We start from the raw sequence: 27,405 nt of genomic DNA, 5'->3' as shown, positions 1-27,405 counted from the left end.
TGATGACTTTGTTAATTCAAAGCGGGCTCTTCTTGAGCCTTCGTTCTAAAAAAAAGTGTGAGTGCCAGAGGTTCTACAAGTGCGAGTCCTACAGCCGGTCCAAGATGGTTTACAATAAAATCGACTGCGGTGATATGCAACCGATCTGCAAGGTATATAATGTTCACAAGCCTGTAGATGAGCTCATCAACATGGAACTGCTGAAGATCAACTTTGGATGGAACAATATGTCATCAGTTTGTTGGTCTGATCACCATCGATATAGTTGGCACCGGACTTAGGTTTAGCATCTTTTATCTGTCCATTTAGACTTGGTATAAATCTTAATTTGAAACACAAAAGGTATCTGAGATATGCCCTTCGCCTATAGGAGTATACGAAGTGCAAATGTATTTTCGACTCGAACCATGTACCGTAACAAACTGAAGATTTGCCGGTTCAAGAAACAAAAAAAGTGAAGATTTGCGCGTCTTGGCGTTGGGGAAACGGCTCCGCACGGTACGCAAACTGAGCTCGGAGGCGGATTTTGCACGTTCCGCTTTCGCTAGGGTGTCCGCTTAATTTCCTTCTCCGCTGGCGCGCGCCGAGCTCGGCGGCGGAATGGCGGCGGCGGCGGCGGCTTCGGCGGAGGTGGATGAGCCGTGCTGCATCTCGCACGCCTTCGACCGAGCCGCGCGCCGGGACCCCGCCCGACTCGCCGTCGTCCACGCGGGCGACGGCAGGCGCCGCTTCGCCTGCGGCGACCTCCTATCCGCCGTCTCCTCGCTCTCCCGCCGCATCGCCGCCGCGCTTCCTCGCCCTTCCACGGACCACCCCGGCGACGACGGGTCCCCAGGTGCGTGCGTGAGCTGCGATGCGCTCGGCTGACATTTGTTGTCCGCTGTAATTTCGCCCCAATCTGACTCTGAATTTGGAACCCTAGGCTGCTTGGATAGACACGGGGGAAGCACGGGCGCGATGCCTAGGTTGGTGGGGGTGTACGCCTCGCCGTCAGCGGAGTACGTCGCCGCGGTCCTCGCTGTGCTCAGGTGCGGGGAGGCGTTCCTGCCGCTGGACCCCTCGTGGCCGGAGGACAGGGTCTGGTCAGCTGTCTCTGACTCTAATGCGGCGCTAGTCGTATCGGCAGGGGTTTCGCATGAAGACGATGTTCTTAAGGGCTGCTCTTGCCCTGTTCTGCGATTGAACGGCGACATCCGGCAAGGGTTCGATGATGTAGTAGGGGGAGATGAGCTTGTTTGGCCGTGCGAGCGCGAGAGGCCGCGAGAGTTCTGCTACGTGATGTTCACGTCTGGTTCTACTGGAAGACCCAAAGGCGTTTGTGGAACGGAGAAAGGTAAATGTTCATATTGTTGTGAAATTACTTAAGTCATCAGGGTATTTTGTTGCTCTGCCTCTGAAAATGACAAATGGATCGATCGACATGTTTCTAGATGCTAGCCTCTTGTTCTAGACTTCGAGGTTACTATATTTCAGTAATTGCACTTATTAGGTGGTTCTGCGATTTTATGATGGATTGCTCATTAGGTTGTTCCGCTTAAATTTTAGGTTTGGCTGAGCAACCAACGTATTAAGACATGCTTCTTTTACTATCATGTCTTAGGTCTTCTGAATCGCTTTTTGTGGATGCAAAGAAGGAATCCTTTGTGTTCGGACGATGTGTTGTTGTTTAAGACATCTGTCAGCTTTGTTGACCATCTTCAGGAATTTCTTTCTGCTGTGTTGACTAGCACAACACTGGTCATTCCCCCCATTGATTGGAGAGCTAATCCAACATCGTTGGCCAACTTGATTAAGGTTACCTGGCCTTCATATATGCATTAGCCATTGTTCTAGTAAAACTACTTCTATGTGTTTGGTTTCCTTATCCAGTTTTTTTTTTCCAAAAAGTATCCGATCAAAATCTCCAGAGCTTATTACTTGAATAATATTGCATAAGTAATCTCAGAAACAAAACTACCGTTTCAAGTATTCAGTTTCATATTGTGGAATTACCATTTAACACTGATAAAATAGCATATAAGTGAGGATACACATTTTGTTCGCATGCTTGCTGACTGGTATTACCTTTCCATTGAACTTGCATAATTTGGATAGTCAGGGTTTCCGGCTTCCTAACTCAAGGCATCTGTTCTGTTCATGTATGCCCAAGTGTTGGTAGCTCCTAATGTATTTTAGCATAAGATTTCTTTCTCGTTATCATTGTCAGAGATACTGCACTATACTATTATGGCAGCAAACAGTATTTATAGTTTGTTGTTGTTGTAATCAAGATAGTCTGAGGCTCTTTCCTGTTTGACATGAATAGATAATTGACAAAACATTAGCTTCTAGAATGTTCCTGATTTTCTTGGTCCAGCATTGATCATACTCCCTTGTTTCTTTGGTATGCCATTCATTACCCTTGCATTTGGCTCACGTTGTTGTAGACATATCGTATATCAAGGATGACTATAGTTCCGTCGCTAATGGAGATGATACTACCTACCATGGAGAAAAATATTTCATGTGGATATAACTCTCTTAAGATCCTGGTATTTAGTGGGGAGATTCTATCCTTAGTGCTGTGGAAGAGAGTTCGTGAAATTCTGCCAGAGACTACTGTCGTAAATCTGTATGGAACAACAGAGGTAAGAAAGTTACCCACCCAATATTTTCTGTTTTTTTCCAGATGAGATCAAGTCTATTTTCTCTCTCTAATACATTCTTACTCTTACCCATTGATTCACTAGACACTGCTAGTGCAAATCAACACTACTTTGGCCAGCCAGCTGAATTTTTCTGACTTGACTATTAATAAAGAGGATGTTTAAATATTTTCGTCGCGTTCAGTGTTATCTGTGCCATCTTTGTGCAGAGAAGTTTAAAATGTTCTTAAGATTTCATACAAATTTAAGCTTATGACAGGGAGTGCTTTGCTCCTGCTATGGATGTACATTTTCTCCCCCCAAAATAGGCTCGTGACAGGGAGGGCTTTGCTCCTGCTATGGGTACATCATTTACTGACCACAATTTTGGTGCTATTTCTATTAAATGTAAATTTTGGGGAATCATCGTAATGAGTTGGTATGCCATAAGGATTAAGTGCTCGAGTTCCCTACTGCCTCTTACGTCCGGTGCCTATAAAACTTTAAAACTGAATTTGTGTCCCTTTTTGCATCCTGAGATGTTAAATTGGTCTGGAATTAAGACACAGAAGAGATACATAGTGTCACAATCTGAGCAACATGTTAAATAGAAGAACAGAAATAGCATACTTCTGTCCCTAATATCCATCAATCTATGAGCTCAGTTGCATCGTTGTGTCATCTCACTGGGAGCTTGAAATTACTGTTGTTTCTTTTGTGCTATCTTTTGTTCAGTTTACTCCACACAGGGACTGGTTGAAAGTAAAGTGTTGGTGTTTATTATGTATCTTTATTCAAAATTTGTACTTGTGTTTCAGGTTTCTGGTGATTGTACATTCTTTGATTGCAAAGATCTCCCTGCAATTTTAGAGTGTGAAGAAATAACCAGTGTACCGATTGGATTTCCTATTGCAAATTGTGAAGTTGTTCTTGTGACGCATGCTGGGATGGCAGATGAAGGTGAAATTTGTGTCAGTGGAGCATGTTTATTCAATGGTTATTTAGCTGAGTTTCTGATGAGTAATCACACTGAAGGCAGTGAAAGTTCAACATACTACAAAACAGGTGATTATGCTCGACGGCTGAAGGCTGGTGAACTTGTTTTCCTTGGGAGAAAGGACCGTACAGTAAAAAATTATGGGCAGCGTTTTTCACTAGAAGAGGTAGAATCCACTTTAAAGGAACATCCTGCTGTCAGTGATGCTGCAGTTACTTTCCAAAGTAAAGGGTCTCCAGATTATAAGGCGTACCTGGTGTTTAAGAATAAGGATGGAATTGTGAAAGACAGCCTGCAGTATAGAGAAGTAAATTCTTCCCAAGATATCATGGCATCAATTCGAAGTTGGCTCATCAAGAAGGTTCCACCAGCTATGATTCCAAGCTTCTTTCTCCACGTGAAGTCCTTACCTTTGACTTCTTCAGGAAAGGTTGACTATGTCAAGTTATCAAGTTTGGAGTGTGCATTGGAACCATGTGGAAATGAGCAAATTAAGTCTGGAAGTGGTCCAGTTAATCCATATTTACAAGTTATTAAAAAGGTTTGTTCTTAATTCTAAGTGTTTTCTCTTGTTTTTTTTTTGCCTGAAAACTTCTTGTTTATTTTTAATCTGGCATTTGTGTTCTTTTTCTTCTTTTTTTTTGGATAGTGTCTATTTATGTTCATGTTGTACTGATGCCGTCTCTATCTACAATAGGCATTTTGTGACACCCTGCTTGTTGATGAAGTTTCCGAGTTTGATGATTTTTTCACCTTGGGTGGTAACTCAATTTCTGCCGCCCATGCAGCCCACAAGTTGGAGATTGACATGCGACTGCTTTATATCTATCCAACCCCTTCTAAGCTTTTGCACGCTTTAGTTGTGGAGGATAGTAATTTGGTTTCTCCTACTGATGAGCCTCAGCCTAAGAAGGACCTGAACGTATCTACAAGCATACATGGACTATTTGACCTGAGTGCTGCGAATGCGGATGATAGTTATCATGGAGGCAAAGCACAGATAAATGGAAAGCGTGCACATTATCAAATTGCAGAGAGTTATGGAGATGAAACAGATGGCCAGCTTAATAAATATCCATTCTCTTCTGATGATAGATACCAGGTAAACGACCTCTACTTGGATACAGGCTTGAAGGACAGAAACAGTGTCATAGGGAGTCAGTGGATCCTGAACTTCTGTTTACACAAGAAGTGGTCTATTGGGCGTTGCAACAGATTTATGCATGACGATGAAGGGAAGCTGCAACTTGAAGATGTTTGCTTACATGTTTCATACAACAAAAGAGGTTATCTTCAGGAACTTTGGAACATTCCTTTGGATTCATGTGTTGATGCCTCACCTTTGCTTGTCCTGAACAATGGGATGATAAACATATTTATTGGGTCCCATTCACATTTATTTCTCTGCATCGATGGTTGCAAGTGAGTTTCGCTTGCTAGTTCTTAGTCATTGTTTCTTTTATTTTTCTTATTACTTTGAATGCTAAATCCTCGGTTTGGTGCGCCACATATACTCTCATGCTCTTATTGATTCAGTTAATTTGAATTTGATTCAATGAGATAGTAGTTCCGATCTGACATATGCATACTGAATATTTTTAAAATTTACTTCCAATTTATTATGCAGTGGTTCAGTGAGGTGGAGTGTCAAATTGGAAGGACGTGTGGAGTGTTCTGCTGCTATTACTGGTGATTTTTCAGAGGTGACCTGACTATTGAACTAGTTGACATAGCAACTGCCCAATCATTTTGCGTCTAGCTCATCATTAATCTGTTGGACAGGTTGTGGTTGGATGTTATAAAGGGAAAATTTACTTTCATGATATGTTGACTGGTAAACTATCTTGGACAGTTCAAACAGATGGGGAGGTACAATTGCTGCATTATTTGAAATATCTTTTAAACCTCACTTTGAAATATGGCATATGTATTTTCATCCCATCTCTGATGAACACTAAGAATGACAAGGGACTGATTATTTTGTGTGCTAGACGTAAATAAAACTATAATAGATCTCAGCTTTGGGATGTTTGATTTTAAGAAAATCTTCCTGACTGTATGTTCATGTTGAGTAGGCTATAGTTCTTTAACTGCTGCAAGTGAAATAGTAAAGGGGCCAAATGTCACGCTTAAGTTATGCAAAGACCCATGATGGTAGTATTTCTAGCATATGGAAGTTGATGATGCAGTTACTAAGTTACAACGATGATTATTTTGTTACAGTGTACATGATGGAACATATTGAGAAGCATCTAATGTTGTTGATATTTCATATACCAAATTAAGAATCTTCTTTCAGGTAAAAATGCAACCAGTTGTTGACAGGACAAGGAATTTAATATGGTACCATTCCATAATCTTTCTTTTGTTCCTTCATCATAGTACACTACCACCACTTTTCACAGTTCTCTCTGTATATATATTTTATCTCTGTTTAGATGAAAGCACATTTGTTATTGCGATAATAAAATAGTGTGTTTTCAACTAGAATGAGTGAACCAATGATCTGTCTACTCACTCTTCAATCATACAGAGACACAAGTTTGCATAATAGATGGCTGTACTGCTGTTAATTTTTTTGTTAACAATATGCTGTGTATGGTTATCAGGTGTGGCTCTTATGATCATCATTTATATGCACTAAATTACAAAGATCGTTGCTGCGCTTACAAAGTATCTTGTGGTGGAAGCATCTATGGTTCTCCTGCTGTGGACATGGTATTCTTACTGATTCACAGCATGCATCTGCCTTAAATCTGTGCAAGGGCTCTATTGATCTTGTGTCATCTGGATTGCTCCTTGCAGGCACACGACAGGATCTATGTTGCTTGTACGAGTGGCCTTGTAACTGCAATATCCCTTGAGGTGACTTACGATATATTCCCCGTGATAACTTTAAAGGAGAAAATGTTCATGTTTTTCTTTTCTTTTTATCGTTCTGTCTATTGTTTCCATGGGAATTGTCTGCAGTAAAGCTGGTAATAGAAAGTAAAATAATTAGCAACGAGTGAGTATCTAGAGTCTTCACTGGTTTCTTTTGGTGGTAGCAGGTTCCATCATTCAGAATAGTTTGGCAATATGAAGCTGGGGCAGCAATTTTCAGTTCTCTTGCCATCGATCATCAAAGTGGAAATGGTAATTCCTAAGCTAGCCAAGAGGCATGAGCACACATGTCTTGCAATATGTCCATGCGTATTTTATGATTAAATTTCCTTGACACTAAAAAGAGTTATGAGGATGCAACGTTAAAGGTAGCAAGAGCCAGTCGATTTTAGGAGTTGGTCCACATCCAGATTTAATTTTTGAAAATTCACCTTTTCAACATTTAGTTAATGCCTACCTTTTCATATGTATTTCACAATTGTTGAATTTTTTTGCCTACTTTTTCATATGTATTTCACAAATGTTGATTTTTTCAGCGATGCACTTCTTTTCATCCAAGATTTTCATGTTTTCTAGTAAAATCTGAATCCCATAAGTTACTCCCTTGCACGGCAGCATCTGAGCATCAGTCAAAACCATTTTTTTAAACGTGAAACTGTTGGGGAGGCCCCAAGAAAATTGTGCAACCGTGCATGTCTCGAGCATACTTTTGGCTAGCTATGTGGCATATGTTTTAAGGTGCCAAGTTTAACATTATAAAAATCAATTAAACATAACATGTGTATTGACCTCAGCCAACGTGTGGGTTCGATAAGGAATGTACTGGGAATTTGCTATGTACATTCAGTATTTTTCACTTAAGGATGCCAATTTATGCTGATTACTAACTTTCGTTTTGCAGTTGTTTGTTGCTTGGTGAACGGTCTGGTGATCGCATTGAACTCACATGGCACTGTTGTTTGGAAGGTGGAATAGCTCTTCTCCTTGTTGTGTTTGTGAAGCTATTGTTACAAAGTTACAGTTCTGCAACAGAATGATATACAAAGGAACAGTCATTCTTTTAGAGTTGTCTGGTAGACACACCAGACATCTGGTAGACCAAAGCTAACTATCCAGCCTACAGAACTAACTAACATTGAGCGGAGTACTCGGAGAACATTTGTAGTTTGTGGATGCCAATTTATGTTTTAGATGCCCTTGTTTTTAGGTCTTGTCATATCAAGATTTTATTTGGTTTGATCTCTTGTTATTTAGTATTATTTCATACTGTCAATTTTGTTAGTATTATTTAATTGATTATCACAGAGCCATAACTAATTTCTTTAAAACCCAGGCAACTGTTGGTGGTCCTATTTTTGCTGGTGCATGTGTGTCATGTGCCCTTCCTTCTCAGGTATGGTCTTTGTTTATCAAAGTCTCGTCTGTCTTATGTAGTTTTATGTTCATATTATTCCAGTCTATAATTTAACTTTGAGAATTCTGAAAAAGGTTGTTTCCTCGCGAGCTAATTGCTTGAGCTCAACTACAGTTCACAACTTTATGTGGTCCCAGTTTGAAGTAAACTGAACCAAACTTTTGCATACATGTCATTGGCAGGTCCTGATACCTTCCCGTGATGGAAGTTTATACTCCTTTGATATTGTAAGTCTTACTTACTGAACGTCCAAATGTCTCTTTTGAGACAACACAATCTTTTCTAGGGGCATTAGTGAGAGAGTAGCATGCTGTATATTTTACACATCATTTCCAGAAATACAGTTAATGGTCATAGAATCTCTCCCACTGTTGTGTTTACTTATTTTCTGATGTCAATTTAGCAGCTGCGGGTAATTCTCAGGTTCTTTTTGTGTTAAACAATTGAACTTTATTTATTACATTTTAGGTTTACTAGGAGATCATGGCTTATCTTCACATTAAGTACTTAAACATTAATGATTTCACCACAGACATCTGGTGATCTTCTTTGGTCATATGACGTCGGCGACCCAATTACTGCATCTGCTTTTGTTGATGAAGTGTTAGCATCAAGGCCATCTGGAGCATCAGAGAGGTACTTGGCATATTGATAGCAAAGACTTATAGCAAATGGAGTAGGTGTCAAGAAAATGTTATAGCTGTTCTTTTTGCAGATTTGCTTGTATCTGCACAAGTTCTGGGAAGGTCCGTGTCCTTGGGATTAGAGCTGATGCTGAGCAGGAGAAAGATGGTTACTCTCTGCAAGAGTTTGCAGCCATGGATCTTCCTGGGGACATCTTCTCGTCACCCTTGATGGTGGGTGGGCGCATCTTAGTTGGCTGCAGAGATGATCGGCTACATTGTCTCTCAATCACCTCACATCCATAATCCATTCCAGACATATCCAGTCGAACTGTTTTGCGTAGTGGCCAATATAAGAATTATTGATGTCCTGAGCAGTTTGATGTTTTGAACAATCAACAAAGAAGAAATGCAGAAGATAGCGGTTCTTGGGTTCCAAAGGTTGGATTTCCACGCCGTAAATCTTTGGTTAAGTGCTTGATATTCAGTATCACAAATCAGATTACAACCTTAGTGCAAACTGAGTGTACTGGGTTCAAAAGCGGAAGCAGAGCTATAAACAGCCCTCGCTCCTTTGCTGCGGAAAATACACCTTCAAGCTTGGTTAGCGTACTGATAGGGCTCTTTTTATGCAACAGAATTTTAGGTTTTTAGTTAGAATCAGAATTGTTTGTCGAGAGCAACATTTTGCATTTGTACATACGCTGATGTTTCAAGGCAGTGTAGAAATATATGTAATGTACCAAAACCACTCCTGATCAGTGATCAACAACAGACAACTGGTTCCAAGTTCCTCGTTCGAATGTTCTTATATACCGTTGAATTGTTCCAGCATTCTGAAGTTATGAATTTGTGGAAGAACACATGATTGACGGCATAGTCTTGCACCAAGGACACACAATGTTTTGGAGAGGCAGTACGCCATCGACTCTACCATGAGCGGTGATAGGAGCCCATCCAGCAGGTGACAGCCTGTTCAAATTTGTGTGCTGATCTTCGTCTTCTTCTCTAGTGGAAATGACAGAGCTCCTCCCCTAGCCTAGCCCTCCCACCTCCAGCCCCGCCGCCGCCGACCCCCGTCGGTAGCCCTCCCCACCCCCCTAGCCCCTCCCCTCGACGCCCATGGCCTCCCCCCGCGGCAGCTCCGGCGACCTCGACCTCGGCTCCGACGGCTCGCGCCGCTGGATGGACTCCGACGGCGAGTCCACCGCGAGGTCCTACAGCGAGGTCGCCCGGACACCCTCGCCTGTCCCGAGCCCCTCGGCGCGCCCCTGCCGCCACCTACCTCGAGCCCCGCAGCGAAGTCCACCGCGTCCATGGAGGTCCGGTGGTCGACGCGGACGGCTTCCAAGCCCCTCGCCGCAGGAACCAGCGCCGGGCCGCGCGCCGCGAGGCCACCCCTCCAGCCCAACGGCGCCACCGCCGCAGCCCATCCCCGGAGGAGGCTGCTGGCCTCTGCTTCCGTTGCCTGGACCCCGGCCACCCCGTGCGCGAGTGCACCAACGACGTCCGCTGTCGCCGCTGCCTCTACTCCGGGCACGGTTCGCGGGACTGCTGGAAGTACCAGCGTGGCGTCCTCCGCGCCCCCTCCCCCACCGTCGTCGCCGCCGCTGCGCCGACCGCTGTCGCCCGCGAGACGCCGCACCCCCGCATCGCCGCCCCGCCCGCGGCGGCGCCCCAGCCCACGCCGCCCCCGGCCATCGACCCGGTGCGCGTAATCATCCCGCGCTCCGTGGAGATGGAGGAGGCCGAGACGGTGTTGCGCCGTGCGATGGTCGTCTCCGGAGACAGACCAGCGGTCGCCGCCCGCGACGTCGAGAGCGTCATGTACGCATCCTTCGCCCTCCTCCCCGGTGACTTCACCATCCACGCGCACTGCCCCGAGGACTTCCTCCTCATCTTCACCACCAGAGAGCTCATGGACCGCCTCGCCGGCGACCACTTCATCAACGGCCCCGGGTTCACTCTCGCGCTCCGCCCGTGGAACAAGCTCGCCCATGCACAACTCGGCTCCCTGGACTGCAGCGTCGAGCTCGAGCTCCGTGGCATTCCGGCGCAGGCATGGCATCTGTCCACCGCCGAGCATCTCCTCGGCACCAGCTGCTGGATTGAGCGACTCCACCCGAGCACGCGCTCCCACCCTGACCTCGCCACCTTTCGCCTCACCGCGCGCACGCGCGACCCCGCGAGCATCCGCCACGCGGCCATCCTGGAGATTGTCGAGCCCGTCCCCTCCCGCAACGGCGCCCGCAACCGCACCCTCCCGCCGGTCATGCGCACCCTCATCTACCCGGTCTCCATCATGCTCGCCTTGTCCACACCTCGCCGGCCGGCGCAGCCCCCCGCCCGCAACGGCCCCGGCCCGAGCGATGACGACGCATCGGACGACAATGATGTAGGCGTCGGTCGCGAGCATGCCGCGGGACGCAGCCGCGGCCGCCGCGGGCGCAAGCGCCGGCGCTCCCCCGCCGCCCCTGATGGCCGGTATGGCTGTCGACTCCGCGATCTGTCGCGTGTCCAGTCACCGTGGCCGCACCGATGGCGTCGCCGTCGACGCCGGATGGTGCCAACCTCGCCGTCGTACGGCCGGCGCAGCGATGCACCCGAGGCACACACGCATGATGGACCACTGGCCTGCTGCTGGGGGCCCTCGGGCTCTCGTCGCTTTTCCAAAAAGGGAAAGCGTCGGGGAAAGAAAAGGCTGGCGGCCTGCGACAAAGATGGACCCCCTACGCCACCATCGTCCTCCCGCCCCGAAACCCGCACCCCACCACCCACCAGCTCGACAGCTGGCCGACGGCCATTGGCTTTGCCCTCCCCTAACCCTGCCCCAACCAGCCCACCTATGTCGCCTCCCCCACTTGGGGCGGGCCACACGATGACGGCGCCGGATGAGGCAAGCCACGACATGCATGGGGATCAGGATAACCCTGTGGTTGGCCAATCGCTGGCTAGCATGGTGCCAGACTCCCAGCCTTCGACGCCTGCAGCTGATCCACTATCGGGGCAAAGCAGCGCTCTGTCGCTGTCCCCCCTGGCGCTGCTGCGCTCGTTGCTGACCGGTCCACGGACCGAATCCCCGCCCTGGCGATCCCCGCGCCGACAGCTGGACCGATACTGGAGCAACGGGAGGATCCCGCGGGGGCCCTACCATGCATGGATGTGCCAGCCACAACCCGGTCAGCTGCCGAGACGCCACACCCGCCCGAGGCCCAACATGGGGCCCATCATGGTGCAGGGCAGACGGAGGCCCATCACGGGGACGTGCAGGCGATGGCCCAACATGGAGGCACGCACACGACGCATTCTGTCGAGCCCAATGCCACGTCGCCGTGCCTGCCCGCACACTTCGCCTCCCCCCAATCACCCTTCGCCGCTCCCGCCCACGTGCGCCGGGACCCACTTCCTGGACTCTGGGTGACTTCCTCGCCGCCGCCACCAAGTAGATCGATGCCGCCCTCCCACCCCCGGCAGACGCCCGCGACGCGTGCCTCCCAACTTCACCCCGCGGCGTGGACGCTCGGCTGCCTCCCCGACTTGCAAATCTGCAGCCCCGCCAACGGCCGAGCGGCGCTCGCAGATGCATATCCTGTGCACTCTGGGCATCGTCGGGGTCGATCAGAGGATCACTTCGGCCGAGATGAAGGCGTACGAAGGCCTCTTCGCCACGCCCATCCCTCTGCCCATCCTCTCGGCCATCGTAGCGCTGGTTGATCGCGAGCTACCCGCGGATCCCACGATCGCGCCGATCACCACGGTGGTCGCCGGCAGCCCGATCGAGGCATGACCGCGCCCCCGCGCCCCTCTGTCGACCTCTTCTCCATGGATCACGAGCCAAAGATCCTCATCTGGAATGTGCGCGGCCTTAACGCGCGCGCCCGCCGCACCGCCATTCGCTCACTTGTTGTAACCGCTAATGCGTCCATCGTTTGCCTCCAAGAAACAAAGATGGCTTTGGTTTGCTCGTCGACTGTCCTCGAAGCACTCGGCTCGGAATTCGACGACTATGTTTACCTCCCCGCGGACGGCACCCGTGGCGGCATCTTGCTTGCATGGAAAAGCAGGGAGGTGGCCATCTCGGACCCTGAGTTCACGTCAAACACATTGACGGCCAAGGTGTCCACCCCCTCCGGCGCGGGCATGCCGTAGTGGATTACCTTGGTTTATGGGCCGCAGCTCGACACCGATAAGATCGCCTTCTTGCAGGAGCTGCGCGACGTCCGGGCGGCTTGCGATGGCCCCTGGATGCTTTGCGGCGATTTCAACCTCATTTACTGCGACGAAGACAAGAGCAACGGCAACCTCAATCGCCGCATGATGGGAAGGTTCCGGCGTACAATCAACGACCTCGCGCTCAAAGAGGTCTACCTCAACGGCCGACGCTTCCCGCGGTCCAACGAGCAGTCACCTCCAACCCTGGTGCACCTAGACCGCGTCCTCTGCACCCCCGACTGGGAGGAACTGCATGGGGAGTGCCACCTCCGATGCCTCGCCTCCGTTGTTTCCGATCACAGCCCCTTGCCGCTTGATTGCAAACCGGTGCCGCCAGGTCATCGACGATTCCATTGCGAGGAATTCTGGATGCGATTGGATGGATTCCACGACATCGTGGCGAGCGCCTGGCACTCTGTCCACGACGACGATCCCTTCTGGCGGCTCATGCGGCGCATGCAAATCACCGCGCGCAAGCTCACTAGCTGGAGCACGCGAACTGTTGGCAACGTTCGCCTCAAGCTTGCAATCTCCAGGGAGCTCTTCCTCATGCTGGACACGGCGCAGGAGAGCCGACCCCTGTCCCCGCACGAAGACTGGCTCCGGCGGCAGATCAAGGCCTCCTACCTCGGCCTTGCCTCTCTCGAGCGCACCATCGCCCGACAGCGCGCCCGCATCGCGACTCTCAAAGACGGCGACGCCAACACCTCATTCTTCCATCGGCAATGCACGTATCGTCGGCAGAAGAATCGGATACACAACCTCACAGTGAACGGCGCCCCGATCTCCGCCCCCTGTGACATGGTGGCCGCGGCCTACGCGCACTTCGATGCCCTGCTCGGCCGTGAGACGCCCCGCGATTGCGGCCTCGACCTCTCTGAGCTGATCACGCCCACAAACCTCGACGATCTCGACGCCCCCTTTGACGCCGAGGAGATTTGGAACGCGGTGAAGCGCCTTCCTGCTCAGAAGGCTTCCGGCCTGGACGGCTACACCGCCGAATTCTTGCGCGCGTGCTGGCCCATCGTCCGGCAAGACTTCGTCGACGCTTTTCAGCGGCTGTACGAGATGCGTGGCCGAGGCTTTTGCTCCCTCAATCAGGCTCTGCTCACCCTGCTCCTGAAGCGCGCGGACGCACGCGGCCTTGGCGACTTTAGGCCCATAAGCCTTATTCACCTCGTCGCCAAAATCTTCGCCAAGGTTCTTTCGCTCCGCCTCGCGCCGAAGCTTTGCAGCCTCATCAGCACTTGCCAGAACGCATTCATCCCCAGGCGCAGCTTGCACGACAACTTCATCCTCGTGCGCCAGTCCGCGCGCCTCCTGCACCAACTCGGGGCTCCTCGCGCCCTCCTAAAGCAGGACCTGGCTCGTGCCTTCGACACCATCAGCTAGCCATTCTTGTTCGAGGTCCTCCGGCAGTACGGCTTCGGCTCCCGCTTCCTGGAGTGGCTTGCCATCTTGCTCTCCTCGGCCGGCACGAAGGTGCTCATCAATGGAGACCCCGGCCCCACCATCTGGCACCGATGTGGCCTCCGCCAAGGCGATCCCGTGTCCCTGCAGCTGTTCATCCTCGCCGTCGACACGCTCGGTCGTCTCCTCCGCCGTGCCACGGAGCTGGGCGTCCTGCAGCGGCTGCACCCCCGGCGCCCGGTCCCCTCAGTCTCCCTCTACACCGACGACGTGATCCTATTCTGCCACCCCACCGTCGGCAACATCACTGCCGTCAAGAGCATCCTGCTTCTCTTCGGCCGAGCTTCAGGCCTCCTCGTCAACTACGCCAAAAGCTCCGCCACCTTGATTCGATGCACCGCGGACGATGTCGTGCCCGCTGTCAACCTGCTGGGCTGTCCCCTCGCCGAGTTCCTGATCACATATCTGGCCATCCCCCTAACTCTGCATCGCCCGACGGCCGCACAGTTGCAGCCCGTCGTCGACAAAACGGCCGGCATGCTACCCACCTGGAAGGCGCATCTCATGAACAAAGCCGGCCGCCTTGCGTTCGTCAAGGCCATCCTCAGCGCAATTCCGATCCACCAGCTACTTGCTCTCGCGCCCCCCAAGAAGACCATCCGAGCTCTCGAGAAAATTCAGCGAGGCTTCCTGTGGGCTGGACGCGCAGAGGCAAACGGAGGCCACTGCCATGTCAACTGGCAACGCGTCGCTAGGCCGCTCCCGCTCGGTGGCCTCGGCGTGCGCGACCTTGGCCGGACCAGCCTCGCGCTCCGCACCCGCTGGTTGTGGTTCAGCTGCACGGACATCACCAGAGAATGGGCCGGCCTCGACCTGCAGTTCACCGCCGAGGAGCGTGCATTCTTCTTCGCATCCACCACCATGCAAATCGGGAACGGCACGGAGGCTCTCTTCTGGGAAGATAGATGGATAGGGGGGCGTTCTGTTTGCGAGATTGCGCCGCTCCTCTACGCTTGCATCCCCAAGCGCCGCCGCAAACTCAGGACCGTCGCCGATGGACTCCAGGACAACCAGTGGGCACGGGACATACACGGCACGATCGGCATTCACGAGATCGGGCAATACTTACAGCTCTGGCAGGCCATCAACGCCACGACCCTCTCCGACGAGCCAGACCGCCTCACGTGGAAGTGGAGCACAAGCGGCGTCTACTCCGCCAAATCGGCCTACCTCGCCACATTCAACGGTTCCATTGGCTGCGACGCGTGGAAGCTCACCTGGAAGAACTGGGCACCCCCACGCGTCCGTTTCTTCCACTGGCTCGTCCGCCTGGACCGGTGCTGGACAGCCGACCGCCTCGCCCTCCGCGGCCTGCAGCACCCCGCACGATGCCTCCTCTGCGACCCGGCCCCCGAGTCCATGCACCACCTCATCCTCGCCTGCACGAGGTACTGCACTGGCTCAGACTCCCCTGCGCCCCGCCCGACAGAGAGATCTCCCTCAACGAATGGTCGCGCACGGCGCGGCATGACACCCCAACGCCCATGCGCAAGGGCCTCGCCTCCGCGACCCTCCTCGTCCCATGGATGATATGGAAGCACCGCAACGATTGCGTCTTCAACAGAGGCCAGCCCTCCACGTCCGACCTGAGCCGGCGCCCTAGGGCTTCGTGCCATCTTGCCGCAAACCTGGGACGTGCACTGATATGCCCCCACTGTAATTCCCTCCTAGGAGGATTGTAACCGAAACTTCCTTCCTTTCCAAAGTAATGAAATGCAAGCTCTTCTTGCGTTTTCCCGAAAAAAAAAAATTGTGTGCTGATGTTGATCCCAGAGTATTTTTCACTGTGCTGATATCGACTCTTAAGCACGACGATGCTAAAGCTGTTCTCAGCTGCAAGCCATCAGTGTTCAGGAGACTATGAACATGTAGTAATTTGTGAAATGCAATTTTATTTCTGATACCTCCTAAATCTGGATTGGACCGGCTTTTGCGAGACCTAATCCAGTAGACATGTATAAGCCACTAGTGTTCACGAGACTGTGCGGCATGTAAGTAATGTGTGAAATGCAATCTGGATTCAACCGGCCATTGTGAGACCTTATCCGATAAAGATTTGTAAGCCACTAGTTTTCAGGAGACTACCACATGCAATTATTGTGTGAAATGCAATTGTTAAGAGAAATATATTCCATTCAATAGAATGAAAACAAAAGAACGATAAACTGTACCATTGCATATGAAAGACAAAAAAAGACACACTTGCTATGGAAATGCCTCCATAAGTGCAGGCCTGGGATGAATCAAGCTCATGCATTCCTCACTAATGATAACATTGGGATCTAGCATTGAGAAAACAACACAAAAGGTTCCAATGTACATCATCCCTCCTATCCAACTTCCAAATGTTGCTAATTAACAAAAATAATAATTAGATACGAGGTTACGTGAACCTTCGTGGTTCAGTTTGTAGTTATAGAGAAACATAGATTAGCCTATAATTACACACAAACCAAATATACTGTGTAGATACACTGAACTACAAAATTGAGTTCAAGTTATCATGCTCAAATTAAAAATCTCTTGAGCCGAAGTTACAAATTCATTGATTGACAACTGGCAAAATTAGAGATTCTTAGAAATCTTTAGAGAAGAACATGCTCCAAATAAGATTTAGCAGCCATGCATAAAGATCATCACCATCACCGACAGAACGAGAGCATGCTAGGGACAACCCACATAGGTTGCACCCTGCTATCACGACCCATGAATATGAAGATGTTTGGATTAAATTTAGAGGTGGGCCCATTTCCCTGTAGTGGCTTTCCCAACTCAAGTGCAACCCAATGTTTAGAGTCATGGTTATAGCAGTATACACAGTTGCTCCTCCCTCCCCATATCTCTGGGTTCATGCAAGACAATGCTTGACTTCTCTTGTCGGTGATGATGAATATCGCCCAATTCTCTAGCTTCTCCACCTTCAGCCATAGTGCAGGTTCCGTCGATAAGTCAAGGCGGAAGACTTCGAAGGTTACTCCTGTTACTATAATAGGTCCTCGCAAGGCCACCATGAGAAGCATATCGCCGCAAATCACCAGCCATCTATCGGAATGGTGCCATTTCCTAATCATGCTTGACTCCGTAACTGGTATTTCCTTTATGCAAATCTGAGGTGTCAACTGCACTTTGAAGAGTTTGAGATCCGAATCGATGCCAAAAACACGCCCTTTGAAGACCACTATTTGCTTGATTGGTCCATCGTCAGGAGAACGTCCCACCCAATATTGACTACCAACACGACAAACAAATTGCGCGATCCGATATCAACAATGATATGTGAGTTAGGTGATGCTAGAGGAGCTTTGAGTGCAGCATAGAAGGGCTTGATGTCCTTAATGACCGGTAGTTGTGGGGATGAGACACTAACACCTGTGAACACATCAACAACAAGGCATGATTTATCTCTTGAGAAAATGAGATGACCATGGGAAGCACCACTGAAGCGAAGCCCTTTTAGAGGACTTGGTGGGGTATTGTTTTCACCAAAAAATGCTATGAAAGGGAATCTGACAGCACTGGTAGGTGTCTTGGTTTGCTATATTAGTGGCATGGCATGGCCGTGTTCGTACCAGCTTGTTGATCATGGGAGGATGACGCGGAAAGCACATAGGGACATCAGGCCGGAGAAGGAGAGGTGGGAGGAGTGGCACCAAGGTGGAGAAAGCGGTACGCCAAGAGCGACAGGTAGCAGAAAAGGCAACAAGATCAGAGAACGAGACCAGGCCCAGCCGAGCAATGATAGAGTACAGCAGACCCTCCGGGAGGTCTGGCCACCGTCGCAATCTGTACATGGTGTCGGTGACACAAATGGAGCAGGCCTTCTCCTTGCAAGTAAGTGCAGTTTCCCTGCAACAGATCACCAAACAAAGGCGTGTATTAGAACAATGGACCGAATAACCGAAAAGTAACAGAGAGTGACCAGTACAAGAGATTGATATGCTAGTTGTAATAGGCACAGAGTCATGTCAATTAAAACATATTACAAAATCCCAGTGACGCGATAAACTGGCATGATTCAGCAACATTGGATTTTCATCTAATAATTAATGTGTCCTGGACGATAACAACAATGACCTCCCTCCAGCCTCCCCTGCAGCCTAAACCTTTAAACACCACATGAACTCAGACGAATTGCCTACTGATGTTACATAGTAGCTCTGGTGAAACAAGGCATTCGGGGGCTGCACTTTAGTACGGCTGTGGTGGCATGAACGGAACAAGATGAATGCATATGATCAAATTGTTCAGGAAACAATGCACCAAGGCTTCAGATGGAAGAGATCCGAGAGCAGATGGCTTAGTCTCTGCTGATGTAGCCAGCATGTGTGATGTCTCTGAATCGTTGCATCTCCAAGGAAGAAAGTAAGAATTAATCAGTCTCCATTGGTGATCTGATCTCTTTGCCAATCGGCAAGGACAACGCACCCTGGATAATATGATACTCCCTCCAATCCAAAATAAATGTCGCAGCAGCTTTGAACTAAATTTGAACAAACCTTAGTTCAAAGCTGCGACACTTTTTTGGATCGGAGGGAGTACCGAATAACAACAGTGATGCTGCTTAGTGTTTCTTTTTCCTAATCCTCCTAACCTGCTATGGTTCTTGCATGCACCGGTGAGGAGGGCTCCCAAGTATCCACACCACACAGATGAGCCATGAGAGAAGCCATGGAAGTACAGAGAGGGACAGGGGAGAAAAGGCAAGATACAGTTGACCTAGCTAGGGGTGGTGTATATGTATACCTGACGGACGACCAGTAGAAACTGAGGAGATGGCGACGACGACGGCGACGGCGACGATTGCGACGGAGACGATTGCGGCGGAGTTCTCCGGCTCCGCCAGTTGATTTCGACTTCGCCGTGTACCTCGGGCGACGGCAACCGAGAATAGTTATCGTGGTGGGCTGGGCTGGGCTGGGCTGGACCGTCTACGTGCCCAAATCTGGGTTAAAGCCTACGCGGGGGGCTACGTGCCCAAATCTGGCTTTGCTTCTTTTTCTTTGGCTCTCGCTTCTGTTGCTGCTGGCTCATGGAAAAAAAGCGAGCTACCAGTTTTTTCTTTTCTTTGAGATGCCAGTTTTTCTTCTTAATTTTGGAAAATGATGAAATCAAAAACTGTTGGTGTATTTTTTCATGAATTCCTCAAAATATTCGCTAATTTTAAAATATTCATAAATTAGAAATTTTTTCTCACATATAAAAAATATTCATGAACTTTAAAAATTCGCATAATTTTTAAAAATGTTCATGAATTTATACAATATTTTAAAAATATTCATGAATTATAATATTTTCATGAGTTTTACAAACATCCATAATTCTAAAAAAATGATCATGAACTTTAAGAATATTCATCATTTAAAAATCATAGAATAAAAAAATAAAGTAAACATAAAAAGGAGAAAAAAAAGAGTACAAATAGAGCATGGAAATAAAAATGTGTCCTGCCTTTTCTCCCTCTCCCTTTCTCTCATTTAGTGATTTGTGGTGACCATTGTTACATCGAGGATGAGGAACATGTACACCTGTACTGGGTTTGATGAGGAAAGGAAGAAATAAGGTGGATAAGGTATATTTGAATTTGTATGTGGCGAATGTAGCACACCAATAATGGCAATGTGGCATGTTGCAATAAAGGCAAAAAGGTCATTGAATGAGCTTAATGGACATAAACAAGATTGCAATAGATCATTCGGGAGGTCTTCCCAATCGTGGAGTCCACATACAGTGAGTGTGGATACAAAAGGTTTGCGATGCCTTTGCTTGATCATGGAATAAATCTCTAATAACTAGAAAATGTTATGGCAGTATATGCAATTGCTCTTCCCAGCCCTCATCTTGCTAAAACTCTTCCTTTAACTACTCAATAAGTGGTCATGCCACATTTTCCGTATTTACCTATATAAGAGTTTTGTTTTGACATAAATTTCTTCCAAATAAGTGGTTTTCCCACATGTGTTTAAACTGAAGTAAGTGTCTTTGCATTTTTCTAATTTTAATTTCCAAATAAGCATCTTTGGCACATTGCACTCTGGTTATTGTTTATGTTTAACAAAACAATGATAGAAGGAGGATGAGGAACACGGAAAAGGATACTGGGCTGGACGAGGAGAGGCATAAATAAGTTGAATAAGATGGATTTTGATTCTTATGAAGTGGATGTAACATGCCAGGAGTGGCAGGTTGCGACAAATGTGAGAGCATCATGGACTGAGGATAAGCAAGAGAAAATAGAATGCAATAGATCACTTAGGTAGTCTGGCAAATTATGTAGTCCAGATACGTCAGTGTATGTGGAGACATGAGGTTTTTTGGCTTTTGCATGATAACAAACTCTCTATAAAATAAAACAAATTGAAGACAAACAAATTAGGAAAGCAAGTCACTCACGAAATGATAAGAATAAAAAAAATTATATGCTATAAGAATGTATGAACAACTCCTTGGTCCTATCTGAGTTGATGTTGCAAGAGGAAATCTTAAAAGAAGTCCGAACTTATACAGTAGCAAATTGATGTTGCATGTGGTGATTACATGCCATATGTATAGAATATGCTCGAGTACAACTGAAAGGGTTGCATCATGTGACACAAGATCCTATAGTGTTGATCGACATGATCAATAGATGGATTTGGCTCATTAACTAGCCCATTTACACACCAAGGAAGAAAGGAATGGGAAACATACAAACATTTTGTTCTTCCTCCCCAATGTTCTAGGTTCAGCAAGAAATGATATACTCCTCATATAACTCCGTGTGAAATATCCCAATTATCAAAGTTTTCTAGCTTCAACCACTTTGTAGGCGCTAGAGTGGGCAAATCCTTGCAACTATGTCATGATACTGAATACTCCTGTAAGAATGGACAACCACGAGAAGCATGTCACCATAGAGCAATAGGCATGTTGTTTTAGTTGGGTCTTGGTAAACCTCGGTACAGTCAAAGGGTACTCCATTGTTATATCTTGTAGGCCAACCTGGTTGGTTGTCTCCAAGGTTTATATGTGCCATTAAATAAAAATGGCCATTAAGTAGCCATTTTAATGAACAATATGGATTATTCATACACCAAAAAAATGGAGTTCAGACAAATTATCACTTCCAACTAGCTAACTAAATAGGGAGAGACCGGTGTTGATAAGAAAGTGAGAGCTTGGTGATGCAAGGGGAGGTGTTAGAATGGCACTGCAGTAAGAGCATCTCTAGCAGACACCGTAAACTCGCAGCCTGAAAAAGGCCTTTACAGGCTGCGCAGAACATGGTTTTGGGGCCGATTTTGCCTCACACAGAATAGACCTTGCAAACATCACCCGTAAAACAGAATATTCTACACCACAAACGAATATTCCTTTGTCTCTGGACGCTCAGCCGGCTTCCTGCCCAGGACGTTGGTGTAAGTGCATCTAGTGCCCCTTAGTGATTTTGGTGTATTGAAGACTTATAGGTTAAGAGACTAATACGATTATGAGTGTACACAGGTCTATAAGTCTAGAGGAGTTTGATATTTACAGAGAAAGTAGACCCCTAAAAATGAAGTTCTTCGGCTGAAGACTTTGGATTTCTGAAGACTTTGAAAGTGAAGAAATTGGTGTCACCCTGAAGACTTTGGATTTCTGAAGACTTTCTGAAGACTTTGAAAGTGAAGAAATTGGTGTGACCTTGAAGACTTGGTATTCATTCGAGGAACATGAAGCGTGAAGACTTTTGTTTTCTTAGTTTCATTTTCTCTTTCTTGAGTCAGAGGAAACACCGTACTGTTAAAGGGGGTCGAGGAAATATTAAGGAAAAATTTCCATGTGATGCTCAACTCAAAATCCTACACCTACCAATCCCTTCGAGTGAAGCCATTGGAAATCTCATACAGTTTAGTCATATTCTTCAGTGACAGAGACGAAGTTCTTCTGGACTCTGAGGAATTTGTTATGACTGAGGAGTTAGGAATTCGCCAGTGCGGATTGCCTACACAGTGAGGAACATGATAGCCCTGAGGAATTTGATACTCAAATTTCTGACCGTTGCTGTGCTACGCACCAGCTGTCCCAAAATATCTACCCACTTAACGGTCATATCATTGAAGGGCATTTATGTCTTATCATGTCGGGCTGCTCCCTAGGCTATAAATAGCCGCCCCCTACAACCACTAGCTGGTTGGCTGCTCCGAGAGAAACTGACACTTGTCATTTGAGAGCATCCCATCCTCCGAGGACTTTGAGCGAAAATCATCGAGTGAGGAAAAACCCAAACCCAAACACCTACAAACCCAAAGTGATTGAGCATCACTGAAGAGATTGATCCTACGTGGATCCGACGCTTGTTACCTTTGAAGACTGTGCTTCTTCCAGACGGTTAGGCGTCATGGTCTAGAGCATCCAAGAGGAATTGTGGATCGCCGAGTGACCGAGTTTGTGAAGGTTCGGAAGTCACCCGAAGACTTACCACGAGTGATTGGGCGAGGTCTGTGTGACCTTAGCTCAAGGAGAATACGGTGAGGACTATGTGTCCTCAGGTTTAAATACCTAGCCGCTCCAACCAGATGTACAACTGAGACAGCAGTTGGAACTTGTCTACCAAATCATTGTCTTCACCAAGCCTACTTGTTCTATTTCCTCAACTCTTTCATTTCCTCATAACTGTGTTGTGTGCTTGTTCATATCTGTTTGAAGACTTTGACTGAAGACTTTCTCAATTTTCTCAGTTCAATTTCTTTAGTCTGTTTGTCTTCATCCTGTGTTATCCTATGTTTACGCTTTCTGTACTCTGTGCTTGTCTTCATTTAATCATGATGACCATGCTTGTGTTCTGCTATGTTTACTTTTGAGTACTTATTCCGCTGCAAGTAGTTCTTCGCTAAGGAATTTCCTCACCCGCAAATTCCTCAGTGAAGAATTCATAAAAATCGCCTATTCACCCCCCTCTAGTCGATATAACGCACTTTCAATTGGTATCAGAGCAAGGTACTCCCTTGTTCTGTGTGATTTTGGTTTAACCGCTTGGAGTTTTAGTTATGTCGACCGCAGGTATGATCAAGGTCTCTGCTGGGTGTCCTACCTTCGATGGGACGAACTACCCCTATTGGAAGCATAAGATGCGAATGCATCTTGAGGCAATTGATAACGATCTCTGGTATGTTGTGGAAAATGGTGTTCCCTCAGTCACACCTTCTCTGAATGCTGCTGATGTGAAGAGATTCAAGCAACTCGACTGTCAAGCGAAGAATATCATATGTGGCTATCTGAGCAAAGGACAGTATGGAAGAGTGAGTGCTTTGGAAACTGCTAAGCTTATCTGGGATAGGTTGTCCAAAGTGAATGAAGGAGTCTCAACTCAGCGTGACTCTCGAGTTGATGTTCTTCGCAATCTCTTCAACCGCTTCAAAAGACTCGACAATGAAAATGTTCAACAAACCTTCGATCGCCTCACTGACATCTCAAATGAGCTTCAAGCGCTTGGTGCCACTGACATCAACGACCATGAGGTGGTGAAGAAATTGTTGAGATCGCTTGATTCCTCATTTGATACTCTGGCATTGATGATACAAGAACGTGCTGATTACAAGTCACTTGATTCTGCTGATATCCTCGAGAGGCTGAATACTCATGAGTTCCAGCTTGCTGAAAAGAGAGATCTCTATGGTTCGAGCTATGGCAGATCACGTGCACTGAAGGCCAAGGCAGTTTCTGAGTCTAAAGATGAAGACTCTGGCAGCAGCCTTGGTGATCCTGAAGAACTGAGCCATGAACTAGCACTGCTCGTGAAGAAATTCCAGAAGTTCTCAAGACGTGGTCGCTTTGGAAGACCCTCAAGGAGCAATGATTCCTCGTCCAGTGACTACAAGAAAAGGCTTTGTCACAAATGCAAGAAACCTGGACACTATATTCAAGATTGTCCTCAGTGGGAAAAGGAATCAAAGAAGAAGAAATACAAGGATTATAGTTCTGGTGATGCGAAGAAAAAGAAGAAATCCTCAAAATCTTCATCATCAAAATCCTCAAAGTCTTCATCTCACAAGAAGAGCAACTCCAAGAAGGCTCGGGCATTCATTGGCAAGGAAATGGACTCTGAGGCTGAATCTGAAGAAAATGAGGAAGATGAGGCATCTGAGGAGTCCGAGTCTGGTGTGGCGAGTCTAGCTCTCGCTACTGCATTCGTCAGCAAGTCTATCTTCAACTCTGAAGAAAATGGCTTCACCAACAGGGCTGATGAAGGCAATGATGACTATGCTCCCACCTATTGCTTCATGGCAAAGGGTGCCAAGGTACTCAAATATACCTCCTCTGAATCAAGTGAGAATGAATCTGATGAAAACCTCAAGCCCAGCTACTCTAAACTTGCTGTGAAACAACAAAGGGCTTTTGAAAAGGTTCAAAACATGCTAGACAAAAGTGATGATATGTTGGGTGAAGAAATGGATCGCACTAAAACCTTAACTGAAAATCTTCAGAGACTTCAGAGTAGGTTTGAAAACCTTCAAGGTCATCATAACACTCTCTTATCTGATCATGAGAAACTTTCTTATGAATTCCTTAGATAAAGCAAGATCTTGAGAAGCTAAGAGTGAGTTATGAAGATCTTCAGAAGGAGCGCGATTCATTACTTGCTCAACAAATCAGCGTTTCTCAGGAAGAATTTGTTCCTCCATGTTTGAAATGCATTGAACGTGAATCTGCTAATTCTTCACCTGAATGTTCAAATGCTTCTAATGTTACAAATTCTTCACCCGCCTCTGCTATCACTAATTCCTCATCTGAGGACATTGCTAGTATCACTGACGATGCAGGGCTGAAGGAATTGTACATGACAGGCATGTACAAAAGCCTCAAAGGGCATCAGACTCTTTGTGATGTGCTTAAAAAGCAGATCCTCAACAAGAACCCTAGGAAAGTGGGTACAGCCTTTGAGAGGAAAATCAATGCTGATGGTACATATTGGAAGCCTGAGCAGTACCCCAAAACCTCATGGGTTGCTGCAAAGGGACCTCCAATTGATCCATCTAATCTATCTGGCTTTACATGTGAATCTCCTCATTCTTCTGATGAGTCATTTGACTCCAACTATAAACTGTTCAAAAATCAGAATGGTGAAGTATTTGCTAGATATGTTGGCACTAACTGCAGGAACGGCTCCCTATGAAGAAAATTTGGGTTCCCAAAAAGTGCCTTGAAAGTCTTCAGGTGAATGTTCTCATGACACCACCTATGAAGAAAAGGAACCCCAGATCAAATTCTTCATATGGACCAAATTCTTCATATGGATCCATGTCCTCATACGGACCAAATTCCTCACGTGGATCAAATTCCTCAAAAGGATCAATGTCCTCATATGAATATCATCGTGCTAACAACTCTGTTTCGCAGGGAAGAGCTAAGGGCTATGAATATGAGCATTATTCTTCTAATCATTATGTTCATAAGTCCTCGAAGAATTTCTCTGCTTATTCATATGCTTACCCTAACTCCTCTTATGTGAAACGAAATGGATTGGCTTCTATGCCACCTTTCTCGTATGGAGCTCGCAGAGTGATGAACTCTTTGCCACCCCTTCAGATGTGGGTGGTGAAGAAAAAGAACTAATCTCTTATGCAGGGTCAGGTCTCCACACGTGCTCAAACGTATGAAGAATTTGCTGGAGACCTGAAAATTGCCTGAAAGGACGCAGGCTAATCATGAAAAATGAACTTTCATTTCTCACATCCTCATACTGCTTTATCTGTTCTATTACTTGATGAAATTGATCTGATGAATTGATGTCATATTCTTCAATGATGAAGTATATGAGTTCGTAAGCTGCACTAATTCATCTGTAGGATGATCAACCCAAAGCCACTGAGTGGGTCCTCGATAGTGGATGTACAAATCACATGACTGGTGACAAGAATCTATTGATGGATGCTCCCTTATCACCATCGCATCTGAAGCATATCATCTTCGCTGTCAAAGGAAAAAGTCAGGTATTGGGTCTAGGTAAGGTTGCGATCACAAAGGATCGACACATGGACAAAGTCATGCTTGTCGAGTCCTTAGGATACAACCTCATGTTTGTCTCAATGCTTTGTGATCTTGATATGGTTGTTGTCTTTGGCAAGTATCGTTGTGTTGTGGTTATGGAAGCTGACAATTCCAAAGTCTTCGAAGGCTTTAGGAGAGGAGACTTGTATATTGTTGATTTCTCTACAGGACCGCAACCAGCCGTGTGTCTACTTGCAAAAGCTTCAGAAGGCTGGCTATGGCACCGACGACTTGGTCATGCAGGCATGAGGAATTTGCACACGCTTGTGAAGAAGAAGCATGTCATTGGCATTGAGAATGTCAAATTCCTCAAGGATCACTTATGCGGAGCCTGTGAAGCTGGGAAGATGACAAAGGCCAAGCATCCAGTGAAGACTATCATGACCACTACTCGACCATTCGAATTGCTTCACATGGACCTCTTTGGTCCTAATCATTACTCAGCAGTCACAAATGATGCATCTCTCTATGGCTTTGTTATTGTTGATGATTACTCTCGATACACATGGGTACACATTGTTACTTACAAACATGAAGTGCAGGAAGTCTTCAAACGATTTTCCTCGAGGGCTTCAACCAACTTTGGTGTGAAGGTCAAGCACATCAGAAGTGACAATGGAACTGAGTTCAAGAATTCTGGTCTTGATGACTATCTTGATGAACTTGGTATTACTCATGAGTTATCTGCTCCTTATACTCCTCAGTAGAATGGCGTCGTGGAGCGCAAGAACAGAACTCTTGTTGAGATGGCTCGCACTATGCTTGATGAGTACAAGACGCCTCGTCACTTCTGGATTGAGGCAATTTATACTGCGTGCCACATCATCAACAGGGTATATCTTCACAAATTCTTCAAGAAGACTGCCTATGAACTCCCCACTGACAAGAAACCCAATGTGAGTTATTTCAAAGTCTTCGGTGCTAAATGCTGGATTAGAGATCCTCATCACAACTCAAAATTTGCACCGAAAGCACATGAAGGTTTTATGCTTGGTTACGGAAAGGACTCGCACACCTACAAAGTCTTCAACAACGTTCTTCACAAGGTTGTTGAAACTGTAGATGTGCGGTTCGATGAAACTAATGGCTCGCAAAGAGAGCACCTACCTTCTGTGATAGATGAACCAGCACCTGAGGACCGCAAGTTCACCATCTTGCTATCACTCGGATATTCTG

At 47.1% G+C, this 27,405-nt stretch overlaps 1 protein-coding gene across 3 annotated transcripts; it reads left to right on the top strand.

Annotated features, from left to right (window-relative positions):
- Positions 1-487: 487 nt before the first annotated feature.
- On the top strand, positions 488-9,372 carry LOC109760844 (putative acyl-activating enzyme 19). 3 transcript variants are annotated; one of them, XM_073511255.1, is made up of 18 exons: positions 488-835; positions 923-1,028; positions 1,127-1,333; positions 1,601-1,794; positions 2,427-2,627; positions 3,443-4,162; positions 4,319-5,043; positions 5,249-5,324; positions 5,404-5,490; positions 5,921-5,964; positions 6,231-6,339; positions 6,427-6,486; positions 6,672-6,756; positions 7,406-7,470; positions 7,838-7,897; positions 8,101-8,145; positions 8,451-8,554; positions 8,634-9,372. In XM_073511255.1, exons 1-18 carry the CDS (start codon positions 635-637, stop codon positions 8,845-8,847), a joined length of 3,303 nt encoding a protein of 1,100 aa, XP_073367356.1. In that variant the 5' UTR covers positions 488-634; the 3' UTR covers positions 8,848-9,372. The 3 variants fall into 3 exon arrangements, 2 of the variants coding, with proteins under 2 accessions (XP_073367356.1, XP_020175236.3); XR_012205709.1 differs by having other exon boundaries at positions 493-835; positions 923-1,333; positions 8,387-8,554; XM_020319647.4 differs by having other exon boundaries at positions 493-835; positions 923-1,333.
- The last annotated feature ends 18,033 nt before the right edge of the window (positions 9,373-27,405 follow it).

Source organism: Aegilops tauschii, chromosome 3, assembly GCF_002575655.3.
Source record: "Aegilops tauschii subsp. strangulata cultivar AL8/78 chromosome 3, Aet v6.0, whole genome shotgun sequence".
NCBI lineage: Eukaryota > Viridiplantae > Streptophyta > Magnoliopsida > Poales > Poaceae > Aegilops > Aegilops tauschii.
Note: the sequence above shows the minus strand (reverse complement) of the source record. Positions and strands in the feature narration are given on the sequence as shown.

Coding starts and splice junctions, on each gene's coding strand:
- LOC109760844 (XM_020319647.4), top strand. CDS start 601: ATGGCGGCGGCGGCGGCGGCTTCGGCGGAGGTGGATGAGCCGTGCTGC. Junction 4,163..4,318: donor ATTTACAAGTTATTAAAAAG/GTTTGTTCTTAA, acceptor TATCTACAATAG/GCATTTTGTGACACCCTGCT. Junction 6,487..6,671: donor TAACTGCAATATCCCTTGAG/GTGACTTACGAT, acceptor TGGTGGTAGCAG/GTTCCATCATTCAGAATAGT.